Source organism: Gopherus flavomarginatus, chromosome 25, assembly GCF_025201925.1.
Source record: "Gopherus flavomarginatus isolate rGopFla2 chromosome 25, rGopFla2.mat.asm, whole genome shotgun sequence".
NCBI lineage: Eukaryota > Metazoa > Chordata > Testudines > Testudinidae > Gopherus > Gopherus flavomarginatus.
This window is the reverse complement of record NC_066641.1, coordinates 8,905,598-8,926,237: the sequence shown is the minus strand read 5'-3', so window position 1 is coordinate 8,926,237 and position 20,640 is coordinate 8,905,598. Positions and strand designations below refer to the sequence as shown.

At 43.2% G+C, this 20,640-nt stretch overlaps 1 protein-coding gene across 8 annotated transcripts in view; it reads right to left on the bottom strand.

The window, feature by feature from the left end:
* The window catches only part of FAM117A (family with sequence similarity 117 member A), a 48,447-nt gene that overhangs the window by 8,353 nt on the left and 19,454 nt on the right, over positions 1-20,640 (bottom strand). For 5 of the 8 annotated variants that reach the window (XM_050934719.1, XM_050934721.1, XM_050934718.1 and 2 more), the window contains one exon: positions 3,842-4,008. In XM_050934719.1, coding sequence (XP_050790676.1) covers positions 3,842-3,862 — 21 coding nt within the window. In that variant the 5' untranslated portion in view covers positions 3,863-4,008. Of the gene's footprint in view, positions 1-3,841; positions 4,009-5,936; positions 6,050-6,677; positions 6,793-15,211; positions 15,234-20,640 lie in introns of those variants that run through there. The other 3 variants (XM_050934717.1, XM_050934720.1, XM_050934722.1) reach the window with 3 other exon arrangements.

The window sequence follows — 20,640 nt, the reverse complement described above, 5'->3', positions numbered from 1 at the left end:
TCAAGCCACTGGCTTTATCTTTTTGACAGGTGCTCAGATATCAGTGATGAATAATATTGCTACGCATAGCCAGAGAAAAAAGCAGGCATGTATAAATGACATCTCCTGCCTCCCACATACACCCAGTCAGATCTGGTGACGGGAGTGATGTACCTATTTTCCTCTTCCCTCACGTTAGCCTAGCAGAGTCAGCACATCTCAGAGCAAATTGTTATGTTCTGATAGCTAGGCCAGATTTTTCTTCCCCATTACACCTGTCCAGCCTTGAGTGGAAGTTCATACGTGTAACCAAAAGCAGAAGTTGGCTACCAGAGTCTTGTATTAGCTCTGATGCATGAGTGATACCAGAATCTGGCTTAACTCAGATCCCATTTGAGTCTTCCAGACTGACAGTAAACTGAGCAAATTTGAACTTGTTGGGGAAACAACCTCAGCACTATTTTACAGAACTGTTTTCCCCACCACCGCATTTAAACTCATCACAAACCACTCATCCCAAGTCATTCCCCTCCCTGCCATTTCTGTGGGAGGGATTGATGTTAATTTCCTCCTCAGCCCTCACTGGACAAGCTGCCAGAAGGTGCAAAGGCCTGAGAACAGTTTCTCTCCAAGCAACTCAACTGACCTCCCTGGAGAGGTCATTGCAAAAACAGCAGCTGTTTAAAACAGCCCTGTTGAGTCATTAAGGCTGCAGAATCCGCTCTGCAGAATGTTGCTTAAAAGGTTACAGTCCAAGCCAGAGGGACAAGACAAGCTATCCAGACAGGTACAAGGTTTCCTCTGACAGATTAAGCTTTATAACCGAATACAGCTGATTTACAGGTAGTGCTCCAACTTTCACTGAATAGCAAAGGCTGAGCTGGACTCCTTAGGACCCATACCACTGGCAGTTTAGCATGCTGCTTTTCCACCAACAAGCTTGTGATTTTACTCAGGGGTTCCCGTTGTCTGATGTGGCATGCAGATAGGAAGGGTAGTCACCAGACCAAAAACTTAAGTGAAATCCTCTTATGCTAACAGATTGGATCCAGTTGCCCACTTCAAATAAGTGATGAATTGTGTTCTCTGCAACACCTGAAATTTATTGCTTGTGGTAGTTTCCATGAAACAAACTAGTGTCTGCAAGATCAAAGACTGAATGGGCATGGGGCTGACCCAACCCCACATTCGGCAACCTGCTCAGAGCAGCAGGGACATTGATGGGGATGCTTGAATTGCAGCTTCCAGGGCTGCGGCTGCTACTGCTCTGCGGTTAAAGTAATTCAGCTTCTTAAAATGCTGGACACCTCATGTACTTATGAACCAATGCTAAGAAAGATATTCAAGACAATTTATTCCAAGCTGTTTGTAAAATGCTATTGGACCCTCATAGTAGGTGTGGGGTGTTATACTCCAAAGCTGCATTTGGTCCCTCACCACCTTAGTGGGCTCCAGATATCTACACTGAGCTCTGCACTCCAAGGGCTAGAGAACCTTAACACCAGAGCACTTAGCACTGCTTGAAGGCTCACATCAGAAGAACAGAGCCTAAAAAGGAAGAACGAACACTGCAGGAGTGGCAACGCCTGAAGACTGAGTATGCATGTGCCTCCTACCTCTCTAGGGCCAAGTCTGTCAGCAGAGAAGGAAATTACAGAACCTGTTGTACTAACTGTGGCAAAAACCACTTCCTCTCAGAGTGAGAAGGGACAAAATGCTTTGTGCAGCAAGAAAGATGAAACCACAAGCTCCAATCATGTATATTGCTGCCATCCTCGCCCCCATACTCAGCACCTGCAGCTGCATCTCACTTAACCACCTTAAGCTAGCAGATCTAGAGTTTTGCAAAACAGCTGATCAGTAGCTATTTAAAGAAAGGTGTAAACATGCACAGGCCACCAGAAGTTCCAGGGAGTCCACTTCACTGTGCCCGAAGACACTGACAAATTCAGTCTGGTAAATTGCAGAACAGCACCACAGATTATCCTGCTGCTCAGTAAAAGTTAGAATGGGATGACAGGTGGAAGAACGTGATATGGATAAGGCACAGGACTGGCAGCTATGAAGCTTGGGCTCTATTCTAAGCTCTGCCACAAGTTTACTGTGACACCTAGGCAAGTCACAATCTATTTGTCTCGGTTTCCAGAGATGGCATGGTATTTACCAGAGGTGTTTTTTAGCAGGTAAAATCGTGTTTTTTACCACCCTACGAAAAACTAGTTAATCTCTGTTTAAGGCATTTTCTATTTTAAAAACGGATTTGTTACTGCACACCACATTACACTTAGTTTTAGTTCTATATTCAAATTGTGGCTACGTAGGGCAGTAGATTACTTTAGAGCTGTACAAAAAAAAAGTAAATTGCAGTGGGCATATTACTAATGTATGTAATACCACCAAACACTGAAACGTCTACACATTTTGGTTCAGTATTTTCTCAAGGAAGTTCTACAGGTCGTGACTCATTTCAGTTTTCAATATTGTATAAACAAAAGTTGAAAACATTCGATATGAAAACAGTAATGCAGAGTGGTAGGCTTGAAGTATTAAGCAATCAGGTACACAGAATTTCAGCTTAGCAGTCCAGGTCCATTCGGCCATGCCACAGTCTGTAGAAGACAACCAACTCTGATGCACTGGACACACTGAGCCTATTCCTTTTGCAGTTCTGACTGGATGTATCCCAAATTTGAAAAGATTCATTCCATGCTTGCTGATCTTGCTGGATACTGATGCAATTATTTTTCCCCAGTTTAAATCAGGCGTAAGCCAGGATTTTACCAGCACCCTGGCCTAATCTGGTTTTTCCCAGGAAATTGCAAACCCTGTCAGTTTCCCCATTGACAAAATAGTGGTGATAATTACTTGCTTCACAGGTGTGCTGGGAGGTGTCGTTTGCAAAGAGCTTTCAGACAGTCAGATGGAAGGTACTGTTACCTCATTGGCATAACTTGCTTAAGGGACACCAGTTAAATCCACATGGGAAGTAGGGGTCAAATGAACTTCAGCTTTTAACATACTGGTGAGAAGAGGGCCCGGAAAGAGGGTCAAATGCCTAAAAAAGTTAACATTTTAGTTGCAGATCCTAAATACCATGGTTAAATTTCCTTTCTGGTGCCGATATGCTTTAAGAGACCGTCTCCCTCATCTCCCACACCAGAGGTACAAGGCGAAAGAAATTCTTCCCTTTCTGTTCAGAATGCTCGCCAACCCCTGAACTTGGAAACCAATTGAGAATTTCCTGCAAACAGCCCAGTAAGTAATAAATTGCTGGAGAATGAACACTCCATTAACAGACAGCGTTAATGTGCTAAATAAATGGCTAGTTAAGTGAACGGATGCTCTTATCCTTCTAAATTCTTCCACCTCTCCATATGCAGAGCAAGTATCTGTTGCCATACAGTAATATTTACAGGTTGCTAAGAGTTTCTCAGAGTCTGGAGCCTTTCCACTATACAGCAGAGTGCTGTGCGGCTCGCATTGAGCAAGTCTTCTGTGGGAGCACCCTTGACTTCTTGCTGTGGCAGAGAGCCCATGAGTGTTATATAAGGATTTGGCCCAGAGCTGCAAGCCACCAAAAAAAAAAAAAAACACAAAACACACAAAAAACCCCAACACCGAGCCAGTACTGAAGCAAAGCACCAGAGGCCATCTGCCTCCAAACAAGGACAAGGGAATTCTAACTCCACACCAAACTGGAGTGAAGTAAGGTTAAGTAGTAAGAGGGGAAGGTCTTCCTAGAAACTTGCAGCAGAACAGACAAAAGCTTGATGTCGTCTTTAACAATCAGTTTATGCAGCCCCAGTTCAGCATTCTGTAAACCTGCCACTACCTCAGACCTTGTAAAAGGTACCTTCCATACCTGGGTAGCTTTGTCATTCATGCACGAAGCAAAAGCTCCATCAGCATCCCGTGGCCACTGTCCTACGAGGTACGATCCAAGGATGGTATCCAGCGAAGAGGTGCGCCTCACTCTGGGTGCTCTGGTCCGGCATGTCTTTTCAACAGCAGTAGCACATGGAACACTAGCTAGAAGGAAAAAGCAAAAAAAAAAAATTAAGTCTCTGCCTATAACTAACACTTAGTGTTTAAATGTCTTCTATTTGATACACTGCAACCAAGTGAAAACCCATTTCAGGGATGATTATGCAAGTAACCAGAATGCACAGATAGGGATAGAGAAATTAGTTCAGTTACTGGAAACAAGAGAAGTCCTATTATTTCTAATTAATCCACTGCACTCATGCCATTATAGTAGCAAAAGCTTGTAGGCTCTCACTTGCCATCTCCCAATCTGAATCTAGACCACAATGAAACTCCTGTTACTCATCCTCAACTGTAAGAAGTCACCATGGTCATTGGTTAGCTGGGTCAGGGAAGGGAAATCTGCCTAAATGCCCCCACTACAGAGATCTATGCTAATGTTTATCAAAGTAAGATTCTTTCCCTAGTGCAGGAACTTTTAATTCAGTGCTGAAGTACCTGCTTGAAACTGTTGATTAGAAATTCCAGTCAAACTTAAGAATTCAATGTAGTCACAGCTCAATGGCATACTGAAATAGTTGAGACGTACACAATATTTTTGCATTAATGCTGTACTGTGCAAACATCTATTAATCCCGCATAGCAATGTTGCCCAGTGGCCAAAGTACACTACCGAGTCGGAAAACCCAGGTTCTAATCTAAGATAATGACACTGCATGCAAGCTGGAGCCTGCGTGCCTCAGTTTCCCTATCTGTAAAAAAGGAGGTATTTACTTGAGGCACTTTGGGATCCTCCAATGAAAGGGGCTATGTAAGCATTAAGGGAGGTTAGTAAATACATATCCCCATTTTACACAGCAAATATGAAGCAGAGGGGGTAAGTGACTTGGTCAGCGTCACAGCCAGAATAAAAATTCAGAAGAGTCCTGGCTCTCTCTTTCATGCTCAGTCCACTGGACAACTATATTGCCTATTCAGAGGAATATTTTCACAACTGCAGCTTTATGACGAACAGAAAAGCTTCTGTAAACACCGCCAGTGTAAGTTCCCATGTCAGTAACTGTGTGCACAGACGTGCTTCTATTTCATGCCAACAGCTAAGAGTACAGAATGCCAAACGTCTCTCTTGGCAGGCACACTGAAAGAGGGGACATGTTACATATAACCTCAGCCCCAGCATATTACACTCCTAGTCAGCTCTAAAGTAGGTGTGCACTCCATGTGTGGCCTGACAATACACAGTGTAGTCTCCTTCTCCCTGGAATTGCAGTGCAGTGACAGAACAGCAGAGTTTTATTACTGATGAAGTCAAATGAGCATTTTCTATTCTATAAAGGAACATGCAACCTCAAGTCAACACTAGGGGTTGTTTGCATTTAGTTTGATTAAACATGTTAATTAATATGCAAATTAGAATCTGTGCACTGGCCTCTTGGCAAAGAGTCAATGAGGCCTTGGACAGCCCTGGTTCAGGTGTTTTATATATGAACCCCCCAAATTCAGAGCACAGTGGGTGAAAAACAATTTAGCGCTTTGGTTTTACAGTGTAAATTAAGCCTGTACTCTAGTATTAATATTTCTATTAATTCTAGTAAAAATACTCTAGTAACCGAATGATTCAATATACAAAGGCTTTCAGTCCTTGCCACATGGCATCTTAAGTGCTCAGAAATGGCTGCCATCCGTTTATTAACCTCTGTGTTTCCAGTGAGATTCCCCATCAACTTAATCTGTCATCTAAAAATGACAGAAGTAATAGAAATTGAGTTCCAGTGAAGAGGAATGGAAACAAAGAGCAACTTGCCATAGAGGCCTGTGATAGGGCTGGAAAAGATTAATATTTGTACTGCAATAGGACCTAGAAGCTCTCAAATTGGATTGTGGACAGACATGTAGAAATATGAAGAGATGGTACCTGCCTCAAATAACTCTCAGCCTGAGAAAAACCACCACTCTAATTTTAGTTTAAAAACCTGCTCAAGTGTTAGCAGTTCCTTTCAGTGAGTCACTGCCCAACAGGCTGCATCACTTGCATCTCAATTATATATGGCATCAGCTGTCCCCTCCACTCATGCAGGTCCCCAAGAATAGGTTTCTGGCAAAAAAGAGTAGTTAAACTTGCAACCATAATTGGACAACCTCCTGCTCCCATCTCCACCACCCCAGAGTCCACTATATCCCAGAGATCCCAGCACAGGTGCTGACTTTCTAATGTGCTGGTCGAGTGCTCAACCTCCCCGCCTCCACTCTGCCCCAATCCACTCCTTCCCCCCCCAACCCCAACACCCCTCCACCTCTTCCCACTCCCTCCCCTGAGCACATCACATCCTCATTCCTCCCCCCTAGAGCCTCCTGCACACTGTGATCATGGTGGGTGGGAGATGTGGGGAGGGGGGAGCTGATGTGGGGAGGGGGAGAGCACCCACAGAGTCAGCGCCTATTGGATCCCAGAAACTCCCTTTACACCACTGAAGGTTCTCTGTGTTGCTATAGCCATCACCTCCTGATACATGACAACTGATGCCTTTCCATTTGCAAACAATTGGTTGCAGGGATGGTCTGGCAAATATCAGCTCCTCTCCATTCTAAAATGACTTCTACAGCATACATGAGAAATGAGTGTGGGCACAAACACAGTCTCTTAAGACAGCTATGCCTGTTGCACAGAGGAATCACAAATGCACAGAATAAAGTCCTGAGGAGGGAATGCCTACTTGCAATATGTGAGTGGCCATACCGCGATTCCTTCTTTCAGATGGAGCATCCTGCCACTGCAGTAGGTCAATTTCTGCAAGTGGACAACGTTGTTCCCTTAAAGGCAGCAGCAATCTAAGATGGGGGAAGGGTGTGGAGGAAGTCAGATGGCAGGGCTTGTGTTGGATGAGGGCTACCCCCCTCCAGTCAAAGTGAATAGATCTAAAAAAAAGCAGTAAGTGGAGACAGTAAAACAACGTTTCCAGCGTGACAAAGAGGGTGCATGAGAGAAGTCGAGACAGGGTGGAGTGTCCTGTTTACAGCAGTTCTATTATCATCCTATTGCACTAAGTCCAAACAGCCCTGCCACCTGGCTGTAGGCTCTGGATTTGGTCCAAAGCTAACTACACAGCTGACAAAAGTCAAGTTTGAGGGCTTTCGATTTTCATGCGACAGCAAAGCCACTCAAGATAACAGAACCATTGCTGTATCTCAGAGACCCACTTGGTTGTCTCTCACTGCTGCCTGACAACTTTTGCATAGTCCTTTTTACTCACTCAGGTCAAGTGTGACCTGATCGTTAAGGTGGGTGCCTTTTCAGTTCATTTTTTATACTAGAACTCTGGACTCTATCCCCATCAGATTAGCATTGGGCTCTCAGCAAATATAGCTTTCTAGGGAGTTGTAGGAAGAAAAAGTAAGTGCCCATCTCATCTTTCTCATCTGCAGAAGGACATAGCAGATCCCTGGACAAACTTATTAAAAATCATTAAAGGGACAGCAACACATTTCTAGCTGGAAATTTTGTACCCAATGTAGTTACAGGCAACATCTAAAGTACAAACAGAAGTTAGCAAAAATATTTTCAGTAGTTTTGCATTTGTATATAGTTTATTTCACAATCCCCCTTATAGTTTCTCCCTTGCTGAGCTAATCCTTATCAAAAGGGAAGCAGAAAAATGTTTTTAAAAGTTCAAGGACATGCAGTTTAATCAGACACTGAAGTCTTTTGAAATATGTCAACTCTTAAGATTAACTGTGTCCCTTTAAGGGTCTAACAAACTGACAGAGCTTAGATAAAAGTCAAAGTTAAGGCTGAACTAATGCTAAACTTATCTCATTGTGCCTGGCTGTTACAGGTATCATACAGTGGAGAAATTTTACTTGGGTGCTGTGATACGTAGGCACAACAAGGAATTTGTTACAATTCTGAGCTCATTAGCTCAAGCAAAGAATCTAAACATTTAATGCAAGATGTCTACTTTTTTAGAGGCTCTCATGAAAATGAGAATCCAGTAGAGACACAGTCAAAGCCACTCCCATGTGAGGATTACTAGGGTCAATAACTGATTTATACAGTGCCTTCCAGCCAAGTATCCCAAAGCATGCAACAAGCTTTACAAGCTACATATGAACAGTTCACTTCACTTGGGCAGAAATTTTTCAAAGCATATCGTAAATACTTTATATCCAGCTGAACCTACAGGAGGAATTTTAGGCAGATAAAATTCCAGTGGGGGTGCTTGCATTCTATCATAGTTCTTGCAAACTACAACAGGTACTTTGATTTCAAGTCATTTAAAAGACCTCCTACAGCACAGTGAAACCTAACATCAAGGTAGGCCATTGGCTGAGTGTCTAAAAAGTGTGCCCCACTCTTGAATTAGCAATAACAGTTTCTCCATCATCTAGATCAGGTGGGTTCTCAAACTGGGGATTGCGACCCCTCAGGGGCTTGCGAGATTACTACATGGGGGGTCGTGAGCTATCAGCTTCCTCCCTGAACCCTGCTTTGCCTCCTGCAGTTACAATGATGTTAAATATATTTAAAAGTGTTTTTAATTCACAAGGGAGGGTGTCGCACTCAGAGGCTTGCTATGTGAAAGGGGTCACCAGTACAAAAGTTCGAGGACCACTGATCTAGATGTTCTTTGGTGATCTCCTATCTAAGGGGTCATGTCAACACTGGAAAGTTGTACTTCTTTAAATAGACTGGCATACACCTTTTCAACTAGATGGGAAGGGGAATTAGTAACACTGATATAAGCCACATTTTTATCAGTGTAACTGTGTCCACTCCAGGGGTTGTACCAATATATTGGTCTGATTTTTTTTTTTAACCCCAATCTACATAGTTACATCACTACAAAAACTGCAGAAACTAGGCCTTATTAACAGCTCAGCTATTAATCTGACAGGATCCAAATTCAAGATGTTATGGGTACAGTCGATAAATGTGCAGGGATCTCTCTCAAGGAAAAGTCTACATGGAGTTTTGTTTTCTGTTGTACCTACTTACATTTTAGCAAAAGACACATGGAGGGCTCTAGTTTAATGAACCACATTTCAGAGAAAACTCAGGAGTCCACAAACTACATTCAGGGAGACACTTCATCTGACATCACTTTAATTGAAGCCATCAGGCCTCCAAATACCAACCGATATCTGCTACCTTAGCCTCACAGAATGTCAAGATGTGCCATAAAAGCACTATCTAGAGGTTTCCAGTGCAGTGAAAGCATTAATACTGACAAAGGTGATCAAAGCTGACGCTTCAGTGTTGCATCATGCAGTTATTTCAGTCTCTTGGCAGACTCAGGACAATAGCACATCATAGTTTAAATTGATAGAGGTCTGTGTCACTAACAAGGCTAGAACATTTAATAGCAGTGATCGGAGTCTATAGATTTATTCTCAATTTTCATTTTAAACTTGGCATTTATATTTTGCAGACTGGACAGGTGCAAGAAAGATTTGTTACTACACTTCAAGGTACACTGCAGCACTGGCAAATTGCAGCATCCATCAATCCTGCTAGCATCATCTCATCTGAACAAAGACTAAACCAAACGTTTATTATTTCCCAAATGTGGCTCTTGTCTTTCATATTCTGGAAGCGATAGCCAAATCTATAAGAAGCTATTCTCTCCCTTAATGACTCTCAGTAAGAATATTCCATACACTGCTAAAGCGCGATATATCATTAGGTGCTGCCTCCTCTTCAAACTGCTGCTGGAGCACACCTTGACGACATCAAAAGGTTTGAGAGCAATTTAGTATTATGCAATATATAGGTCTTTATCTAGGAGTTCTGCAAAGCAGTGCATCTGTAACTTCACTTGTCACAGTTATGATGAAGTTTAAAATCCTTGATCAATACTCCTGTGCTTAGCACACAGTGAACTCTACAGAGAAGCCTAAGATTTTAGTCTGAAGGAATTAACAAGAATTTAGGGCATAGCCAGGAGCTGATAATCAAGACTGGAATCAAGGTGAGATGTGGAAGTTGGTAGGGCTCAGGATTAAAGCTCCCAGGGATGTCACAGAAAAGACAGCTGTCTCTATGGAAGAAGACAATACGCAAGCCCTTCTGAAGTGGAAGGGACAAAGAGCAGATCTAAAGCCTGTACCAGAAACAAAAGGAGCATTTTAAGTGCCCCCAGAAGAGAACATGCTGAAGATGCTGGCTTCTTGTTCAAGCCACTGAAGGGCAGAGCTATTTAGGTACTAAAGCCCCTGTCACAATAGTATTGGAGGAATTCCCAAGTACTGCAAAACAGAAATAAACGCTGAACTGGGTATGAAGAAAGGGATCCATGATGCAAGATAAGGAGCAGATTAGCTACTGAGGCATCTCCTTGTTCCGAGAGCTGAAAACGGTAAGATAGTGCTGATTCTAGCAGGGAAAAAGCCAGCTTTATCCAGAACGTAGGTGTAGAAAAGGAAGACTATATTCACAAATATGGAGGAGGGGTAAGGTCAAGTGAGACATCCATCGATAACTTATGTCAACCATTCAACGTACATGAGTAGGTAGACAAGAGAATAATTTGAACCGGAAGCAAGCTCAGCCAGGGGGTTCGTTCATGGTAGTGAAAGTTTAAAAAAACACCAGGTTACAGGGGGATTTAGGGAGAGGACAAAAATGTCCATCCCCATCCCCAACAATTAGCATTAACATTTCTCTGTAGCACAAATAGCTGAAAACGTCCACAACTCTTGGCATACATTCTATTTTAAGATGACATCTCCGTGCAAAGTAAATATTCTACATCTCTGACTCTGTTCTATTCCTCCACCTTGAGGATTATAATCCTTTTACTTATAAAAGATTTACAACCAACATGGTAAATTCACATACGCACCAGTTACATATTTCATAGCCCTTGGTTCCATTTCAACAAACATATATAAACTGCACAGCCTTGGGAGCACTGAAATCCACTGCATCTTCCGGTGATTAGGCAGAAGCTGAGGTTAAACCACAGTACCCCTCCGATTCTTGCATAAGATCTGTGCACACAGTTCCAAGACATCCAGACTCCAAACTCCAACACAGTTTCAAGACAGCCAACTCCAAAATGCAACCCTCTGAAAAACATGCAAGAGCCTTTCTAGTCATCTAGCTTATAGGCTGAATCAGGTGGATAGGCTACCATTTTGCACTGAAAGATGCAGCCCCTTGATGACCTTGTGGAAAAGAATTTTCATTCACTCATAGCCAAGGATAAGAGCAGTGTATGACAAGAGGAGTTACCAGATTGAAGAGCTAGACTGACATTAGGTATGACTCAAATCAACTTCTCCTGTAGGCACTGCTAAACTGGGTTGGAGTTTTAAGATCTGGCCTGCAAGCAAAACTAAAGGAATTGCAGTCTTTGTAACCATTTCCCTAGTTACAGGCTGTATTTGAATGCAGCTGGAGAAAGCTGTCCAAGGAAAAAAGCCATCTGCAGATGTAATTTAAGGATATTGTTCAATAAGGAATACTAGAAATTCAGGCTTTTCTGTGGCACTCAATCAAATCCAAAGACAATGCATGCCTTAAGGAGCAGCTCCACTGAACACAAACACACGTTACTTAGGGTCCAAGGCTGTAGCTAAATACCCAGTTACTGGAGGAAATGAGCTGAACTTTTCACCTTTTATCTTAACTCTCTAAAATTTTATTTTATAATTAGAAAAAACAATCTGGAGTATTTCAACATCCTCCAACTTGAAATCTTTGGCTCCAACAGACATTCTCAGGCCTGGTCTGAAGGCATTCTTCAACCAGGGCTTCAAGCAAGTGGATCACTTATCGTAGTGCATACATGCAGCACTTCTGAACTGGCTTTTATGCTCTGCAAAGTTAAGAGTGAGCTGGCAAAGAAGAACAGCTGGATTACTGACCCTATATGAACCATATAAGGGTTGCTTCAGAAACAGGTTTTTACATTTGAAATTTACATTGTTTACTTTTACCTAGTAGATTACAGATGACTGGAGAACTAGTAGGATTATGTCAAATACAGAAAGTGAAACCCTGAGCAATTGAGAGGAACTAATTTCTAGTCCTCATTAAAGACTTCTATTTTAAATAGATTTAACAAAAACAAACCGAACACCTGACAAACAGTTAGGAGTAGAGATCACTAAGATTCAACTTTGTCCTCGACTAAAGGATGAGGAAATACACATTCAATCCTCTGGGTCCTTGGAAATATACCAGTAAAAAACAGACCAGATTTGATATTGCTGATATTTCTAAGGTTAAAAACAAGCAAGAAACCTTCCAGGCCTCGCCACCTGCTTTTGGTGCCCAACAACGAAGCCAGTAAGTAAATTCTGCAGAGTAGGAAGCATAGCAGAAGTTCACAAGTTATAGCATGACTCCAATGCAAAAGTAAAAAAGCAAAGAATTACAATACACAATATGTTACCAACATTTCTCTTATGGCTTTGCTAATCTGGGGAAAAGGGAAGTGTGGCCAATGAGGTCAGCTTGCATTTAAACCAGGGGTGGGCAAACTAGGGCTCAAGGGCCGCAATCAGACATTTTAATCTGACCCTCGAGATTAATTTAATCCAGCCGGGCCTTGCCCCGCTCTGCACAGCTCCCGGAAGCAGCAGCATGTCCTGCCTCCGTCTCCTATATGCAGGGGCAGCCAGGGACCTCCGCATGCTGCCCCCGTCCCAAATGCTGCCCCCACAGCTCCCATTGGCCAGGAACCATGGCCAATGGGAGCTGCAGGGGAGGTGCCTGCGGACGGGGCAGCACACTGAGCTGCCTGGCTGTGCCTCCGCTTAGGAGCTGGAGCAGGGACTTGCCGCTGCTTCCACGAGCTGCTTGAGGTAAGTGCCACCTGGAGCCTACACCCCACCCCTGCCCCCCTCCTGCACCCTAAACCCCTGTCCCAGCCCTCATCCCCCCTCTTGCACCCCCAACCCCTCATCCCCTGCCCCACCCCAGAGCCTGTACCCCCAAGCCCTCCCCCACACTCCAACTTCCCTGCCCCAGCCCGGAGCGCCCCCTCACACCCTGAATGCCTCATTTCTGGCCCCACCCCAGAACCTGCACCCCAAGCCAGAGCCCTCAGCCCCCACCCCCCAGTTTCGTGAGCATTCGTGGCCTGCCACACAATTTCCATAACCAGATGCGGCCTTTGGGCTAAAAAGTTTGCCCATCCCTGTTTTAAACATAACTAGTTTAAACCGGGATTATTTGTTTTTGTACCCAACTACTTCCCATAGGAAAAGTTATTTTATTATGTATTATAATGTGTTACAGTAGAGTCTAAGAGCCTCAGCTGAGATCAGAACACCAATATACTAGACACTGTACAAACGCAAAGTAAAACAGTGCCTGGAATTAAGAGTTTACAGTCCACCCGGTCCCTAACAGATTATGGTCTCCAGTGCTTCTGGCTCTGTATCATACTCAAAGCAATGTTATTGAAATGTATTGGTAGACCATTGGAAACTCTATTGTTTACATTCTGATAGAAAAAAAAAGGATCCAAAGACACAAACCCAGATCTCAAGAGAGCAATTCAGATGCCCATAAAAGCCATCTTGTTCCTTCGGGGCACAAGCTAACCTCAAATTTACCCAATAGAAGCAAAATATTAAAGCAGGGAGCAGCTTGTCTGATACAGAACTGTCAATACAAGTCAAAATTAGTGACAGATGCGATCACATCCTTTATTTCCCCGTTCCCAGACTTGTAAAGAGGCAAGCAAGCTGAGAGCAGCAAATTTATAGTGAAGTTATGATCCACATCAACAGAACACCCTGAAGTGACTCTAATTACATGGCTCATGACAAACTTGTTCTACACTTAACATTACACCGCCTGTGTTTTGCATCTGGCCTCAAGTCAGAGCCTTATACTGTATATAGCCATGCTTTATAGAAGATAAAGAGAACTGACTTGATTGCATAGGGCAAAGATGAACTGCTTTTGTCTAGAGCAGCAGCAAGAATATTAACTGCAAGATCTTCCCATCTTCAATCCAGTCCCTACGGATGTTCACTTTCTGGACAACTTCCTCCCTGTCCCTAATCCCTCAAATTCTGTCAATCCACACACCCTTGAAAAAGCCCTGAAGAAAGAGGGAAAAGCAGCAGGATGTCCTATGACTTTTGCAAGGAATAGTTCAGCTTTATTCCTTCAATTTAGCTGAGCAGAGTTTGTGTGCAAGTGTCTTTGCTGTGTGACACAGTACAATATAATCCAAGTTAGGCTCTATTATTACTGAAGTTCACAGTGTCCTGAGTTACATCTCCTACAATTACTATCTTCTCACTTGGAGTGAAAGTGGATTAATTCTCCTATTTTTGTTATGGTTGACACAACCTGACCTGTTAATCCTGCCTGAGACACCCCTCATCCAAAACACAGGGTTACAGGTAGACTGCCAATTAGACAACCAGACTCACTCAAGAATCCAAGATCTGCTGAATGAAACCAGCCAACTTATTCCTATCACAGGGAACGATTCATTCCACACATACTAAACACATGCATGTGAAACTTTACTATATAATCAGCCAACATACGGATGTTTCATCTGAGGAAAAAAATCAGACCAACAATGCAAGAAATTGAATATTGAAGGCAGCTAAAGTTACTCCCATCACTACCAGCAACAAGATCCTCAGCCCTGCTCAATATGGTATCAACATCACATTCACATGTTTTCCAGAAGTCCAGAAATCCCTGGGAGGGAATGCCAGAGTTAGTAGGAGATCCATTACTTCAAGGACATATAATTTTTAGCCAACCTACACTAAACTGATCAGATAATTGGCCATGACTCCTTATTTAAAGTAAAGGATGGCTGCAGCATATGGAGACTACAGATTCCACCATGCAATGCTTTACTGGATCTAAGCAATCACTCCCACAAAGCAATTCCTTACCAGAGGACAGGTACATATTAAAGATGAGGGGTGGGCCCCACTCTGACCATCCCTTCATAAATGCACCTGGGGAAGTTACTCAACAGCACAAAAGAAAACCCAAGAACAGCAAAACCACAAACACCTGGGCCACTATTTTGGTAATGAAAGCCTTCAAGTTTATTTCAAAACTGCTATAGCAGAGGTGAGGAGGAGAAATATTAACTTATCAGGCTCTGCTCTAGCTATACCATGTAGACAAAGTACATTCACAGTGCTTTCAAGTGGTAAACAGACATTTTCCTCCTAAACGTTTTTGTTCTGCCAAGCATACACAGACTTAACCGCTTATGAAACCGTGTCCCAACCAGTTTAAATCTAGAATATTCACCAGACATGGTTTCACACTGATGCCATGATGAATCTTGATTTGGTAATTCACTCAGTTCTTCACTGTCTAGCAAGATCTACACAGCAAGAAAAAGATTTGGCATCTCAGAAACAGGCAAATTCAGAGAGCAAGCTACAAAATGCTAGTTAGATGAGTCACCTCAGTTAATACCAACTTCCCAAAAAGTTAAAGAACACTATATAATTCTATAAGCTACATGACAGAGGAAACTTTTTGTCCTGGTGAAAAGGGAATAGTTACCCATAAGTGATCACGTCCATAATTCTTTACCAATACAGTCTCTATTAAGACGACAGGAGGTATGGAAATTGGCAGAAAACGTAATCCCTAACCAATGTCATCTCCCAACCACAGCTACATGCATGCACAGGTGAAGACCCTCTGCCTTCATCTCTACTCATCTCACACTATTCCCTCCCTCTCATGTACTACACTCTACCACCAATAATTTACTCCTATGCCCTCCACCAACTATGCACTTCTTTCATGCCACTCCCTATATCATAGAGTGTCTCCTCCCTTTTCTCCAAGGCTCCCCTTAAAATGCAGTTTGTGACCACCTGTGCACCGCTAACCAGTCAGCCCCGAATCACCACGACCCTTTAACACAGCTTATATTACAGTATAAACAAAAGTTTTGTTATTTTTAACATCACTACTGGAACTACTAAGAAAACAACTATGGAGTTGCTTTGCTTTTATGGTGCACTGATCCATCCTCTACTTTTTTCTATGTGTTGTCTAATTTAGACTGCAAGCTCAGCAGGGCACGTAGTTGGTCCACTTGTATTCATAAAGCACCACGTACACCAATGCTGCCACACATATTAAGTTCCAAGTTTTCTTAAGCAGCTGCCATTTCCAATGGTCAGTCTGGCAAGGAGAAAGCTCAGAGGACCTCAACAATTTACTTTAGACAATTAGAAAGCCAAATTTAAGCCATCTGTGCAAGATCTTCAGAAAGCCAAGACTGCTTGGTTCTCATCCCAGTGGATTCAAGGGCATGAAGCATGTAGAAATGTATTCATAGGTCCCTGTGGAGGTTAGAGTCTGGATACTCAGAAGAGAAATTTTCCAGTTAATGTGGAGCTCGAAATATACATTGGGGGAAACTGGAGCTTCACACAGCACAGCTTTGTCTATAGCGAACTAAAATAAAACTCAACATTTCCAAAGAGCTGATTCCACCTTTGTGAGAACATAGCTCTTGACTGTTACTGAACCGATGGAAATTTGATAGCACCAGCAGTCTCCAAGCCATCTAACTGGTACAAAAGGAGACAGTGGAGGAGTTTGGCCCATATCTGAACAGGATCTTCAAGACAGGGTAGTAATTTACCTACCTTACTAGCATAAACTACACCATTGAAGAGATAAGGGATGACCGAAACCCTCATGGCTACCTCCATTGCCACACACTATAAACTTCAAAGCATGAAGACTTCTAAACACCAAGACAACAAACCCCGGTCTCCACAGAACTGTTTTCCTGGCTTCTCCACTGCAGAATACCTATGCAGTTTAGCAAAAGCTCTTTAAGGGGCAGATTCAACAGCTGCTCCCTATTTTATTTCAGCAGGATTTTCTGTGAACGGAGCAGCTGCAGAATCAGACTGGCTCAAAGACTGTCTTTCCATGCGTCAGTCGAAGTCACGGAAAGACATACAGCTAGTACTGGAGAAACTGCTGGGCTTCAGCTTTTTAAGAGTAACCCACCTCAGCAGGCCAGCAGTCAAGTCACTCATGAGCAATCCAATAAACCAGGGCACAAGAATGAAGAAAAAAAATTGATAGCAACAGATTTCAGGGCTGGGATCCCAAGAATGTAAAGAAAGTTTTCAAGTTAGGAAACATTGATATAGTTTTAGTTAAACCACAGCCAATTTACTGCAGTAGCTCCCACACATACAAATGGTAAGTGAAGCTTATTGTATGAACAGTGACTGGGGCACAGCAATGGAAATTTAAATACATCTCAAACTGTATATGAACGAAATCAAGAGGAAAAATTCAAGCTGCCAGAGCCTGAGCAGTGAGGGCACAAAGCCAGGAAGAAATGAAGACCAGCAATTCCTGTTTCTGAACACTGTCAGTGGATTTTTAGCCTTCTAACTCTCAGAAAACCTACAAGCATCTAATGCCATGTCACAGGGCAGTACAGAGCCACAATGAGACTCCATAATGCAGCTGGCAGAAAAAGCTAACCTACGTATGTCCTAATTTCTTGATAACGTTTTGCTTTAATTTTGTAAGTTTTCAGACTGTCAAATGATAAATTGCCATATTCACAACAGTTTCATTTCAGTTTCAGAGTAGAGGTGGCATAGAGGGGGGATGAGTACTCAAAGAAATGGGCTATTTATTTCATGAACTCATTTCAAGTGTAAATTGGGCAAAATACTCTAATGGCTTCTCTGATCAATAATCCTCACAGTGGCAGGAAAAACTAGTACTATAAGCCTCCAATAATGAAATGCACAACACTTGAGGAACAGCCATTAATTCCCACTTTATAAAAGTGACTGCTCTAACCCACCCTAAAGTAGATTTAAGAATTGATGCATAAAACCAGATAAAAGCATTTCAAATGGATGTTGTCAAGGCTGGTAGGCCAAAATTTTTACCAACATTCTTTACTATTTGAAAAGCCCATGCAATCCTGTGTAAGTGTTGCACTGCTCTTTCATATAGTAAGAAAGATTTCAGCAGCAGCTCAGCATTCATGAGCAACCATATAAACAAATCAGCAATCACACTTGAAGGAAAAACATTTCCACAAGCTCATATAAACCCTCCAAAAAGGTTATACTTAGTGATTTAAAAAAAATGACTTTAGAGATACCTCAGCAATGCAGTTTTGGGACCCATTATGGTTTACAGTACAAATAAATGTAAATGATTGCTTCTGTATCAAGTCAAGTGACCTCAGTAATAGGATGTGCTGTTCAACTCCAGATACAGCTTTCAGTTTAGCTTATTTTAATTGTGACCTAAAGCCATCTTAAAATAAGGCAACTTGTTATAATGCAAAGGCAAATAACAAATTTTCCCTGCCTCAAACAGGCAAATGTGCAGAAGGGACTGCAAGAGCCCAAAGATGAAAGCTCCTTATTTGTGCATATAACTAGAATGCCCACATGGAATTTTAAACTTACCGCATCTACCCAAAAATGGTTTTAATGTAGTCAAAAATATCTTCCAATTAGTTTAGCTCTTGTTTACCTTCTACTATATCTTTGCTTCTCATCCCAAATCCCCCGCAGTGTCCCCCCCATATCTCACCATTCCAGTCTCTCATTATTCTCATTTCCACCCACTCAATTTGTATTTAAAAAGCACTCACAGGTACATACTCATTTTATGTACTTTTCTTACATTAATACTCTGAAAAGAGACTTCCCTCATTGAATCTAAAAATGCTTTACAAAGGTGGGTAAATATCCCTATTTTACAGACGTAGGAACCAGCAGTGTGATTTTTCTCAAAGTCAGCTGCAGATGTGGGAACAGAAAACAAGTCTCAGAACCGTCCATAGGTCTAGCTCTAGGCAATACTATTTCCCTTGACCCAGTACTTGATAAGGATTCAAATTACCTCTTCTTTAAAAAAAAAGAACACAAACAATTTGCATCACTATATAATTTCAGTTTCAGCCTGAGTCGCAGCATCAGCCATTTGAACACTATATACTCATGGCTTGGGCCAAAGTCACTCTGCTCAGACTGATGATATGGTTAGAATAAAGAGAGTGTAAGCTGTAAATTTAATCAACCAGAGAGCATGTTTAGACTAAGACGCAGGGGTTTTCCACCCACACCCTTCAGGAAAGTTCAGATTTAAACTCGAAACTAACTTTGAAGCCAAGAACGGAGGTTCTAGGAATCCAAGATCACCAGAGCTACTGTCATATGAATTTGAAAAATCCTACCTTTTTGCTCTCTGCTATATGTTGCTGTTCCCTCCTCTCTTTCTCAGCATACAGATCCTTCCATCCAAGTGTAGCTAACAAGTTTTGATCCCTATGCTGGGTGGGATCATTGCTCAGTTTGTCAAGTTGATAATGGCACACTTAATAAAGCTTTTCATCTTCTTGTTACAAAGGTTAAGTAATCCTCCTAACCATCCCTGTGAGAAGTACCTTATTTTCTTTTCAAAGATGGGAAATGGAAGGCTAAGAGGTAGAGGCACTTGTGGAGTTACGTCACCATAACCAAGCCAGTACCAGCTGATAAATACAGGGAAGTTATGTTTCCAACCTGATCCAGCTCTAGAAGTGGACGTTAAGCATTTTATCACACGCACACTGCCATGTTAACAAGTACTAAGCTATTTTTCCACCATTAAAAACCAGCTCATCACAAAGATTCTGAGCTCACCTACAACTCAGACAGTAGCACATTATGAAAAACTCAACCTTAGCTAAGCAACCCAAGTATAAGCCTCTCCATCACAACCCTCAGGCAAGAGCCAGCCAAGGTGCTTTGCCGTATGCCCTAAAGGCCAGATTAGGCTCTGCAGGAGTACAGCTGAGGATGCTTTACTGGGTGGGAAAAGGGCCTTGCTTTGTTCACTTGCCGCTTTTGGTCTTCTTCCTTGTGTAAATCCCATCAAATGGAGTCTGCTCTAGAAGTTGTCTACCTCCAAACTGCTCTATTTAGTGCCATATCCTGTAAAGCACCGCACGCCAAAATAAAGATCTTCTTTCCTGACATCCCCCCACTTCTTGCATAGGCCCCTCCTTTCCTGCAATCTTAACCTGTTTGACTTTTACCCACCCGAATCGGCTTGTGGTGCGACATAATTACCCCTGCAAGGTCTCGCTGTATGCATCCCACACTCCTGTTTACTGCACGTGCAAGAGAAGAACTTGGGTTGGCAACAAATCTGGCTACACAGACAGAAACGGGCCCCTAACGGGGAATAGGTGGGCAAGCCCTACTGGCCAGCTGTCAGCTGGGAACCGTCCCCCGGGAAAGGCGGGCAGGAAGCTGAACGGCCGCAGATGAAAGGGGTGGGGGCTACGGCCACTGCAGGGGGGCGCACCTCAGGGCCCGACCAGCCCCGGCGGTGCTGCTGCGTCGGAGGGCCGGTCCCGCACAGCTGGGTCCTGAAGCACGTGGCGGGCGGGTGCGAGCTAACGGGACCCCAACTGACATGGGGGAGGGGCGGGGGGAGCTGTGGCCGGGCGGGGGCTCGGCCCCACCCCCTCCCATGCCCCCCCACCCCCTCAGCTCTCTCGCCCCTTCCCCCCTCCCATGCCCCCCCACCCCCTCAGCTCTCTCTCCCCTTCCCCCCTCCCATGCCCCCCCACCCCCTCAGCTCTCTCTCCCCTTCCCCCCAACACCTCGTTACGCGCCCGACAGCCCAGCCCAGCCCCCTCCCTCCCATTCCCCCACCAGCACCAGAGC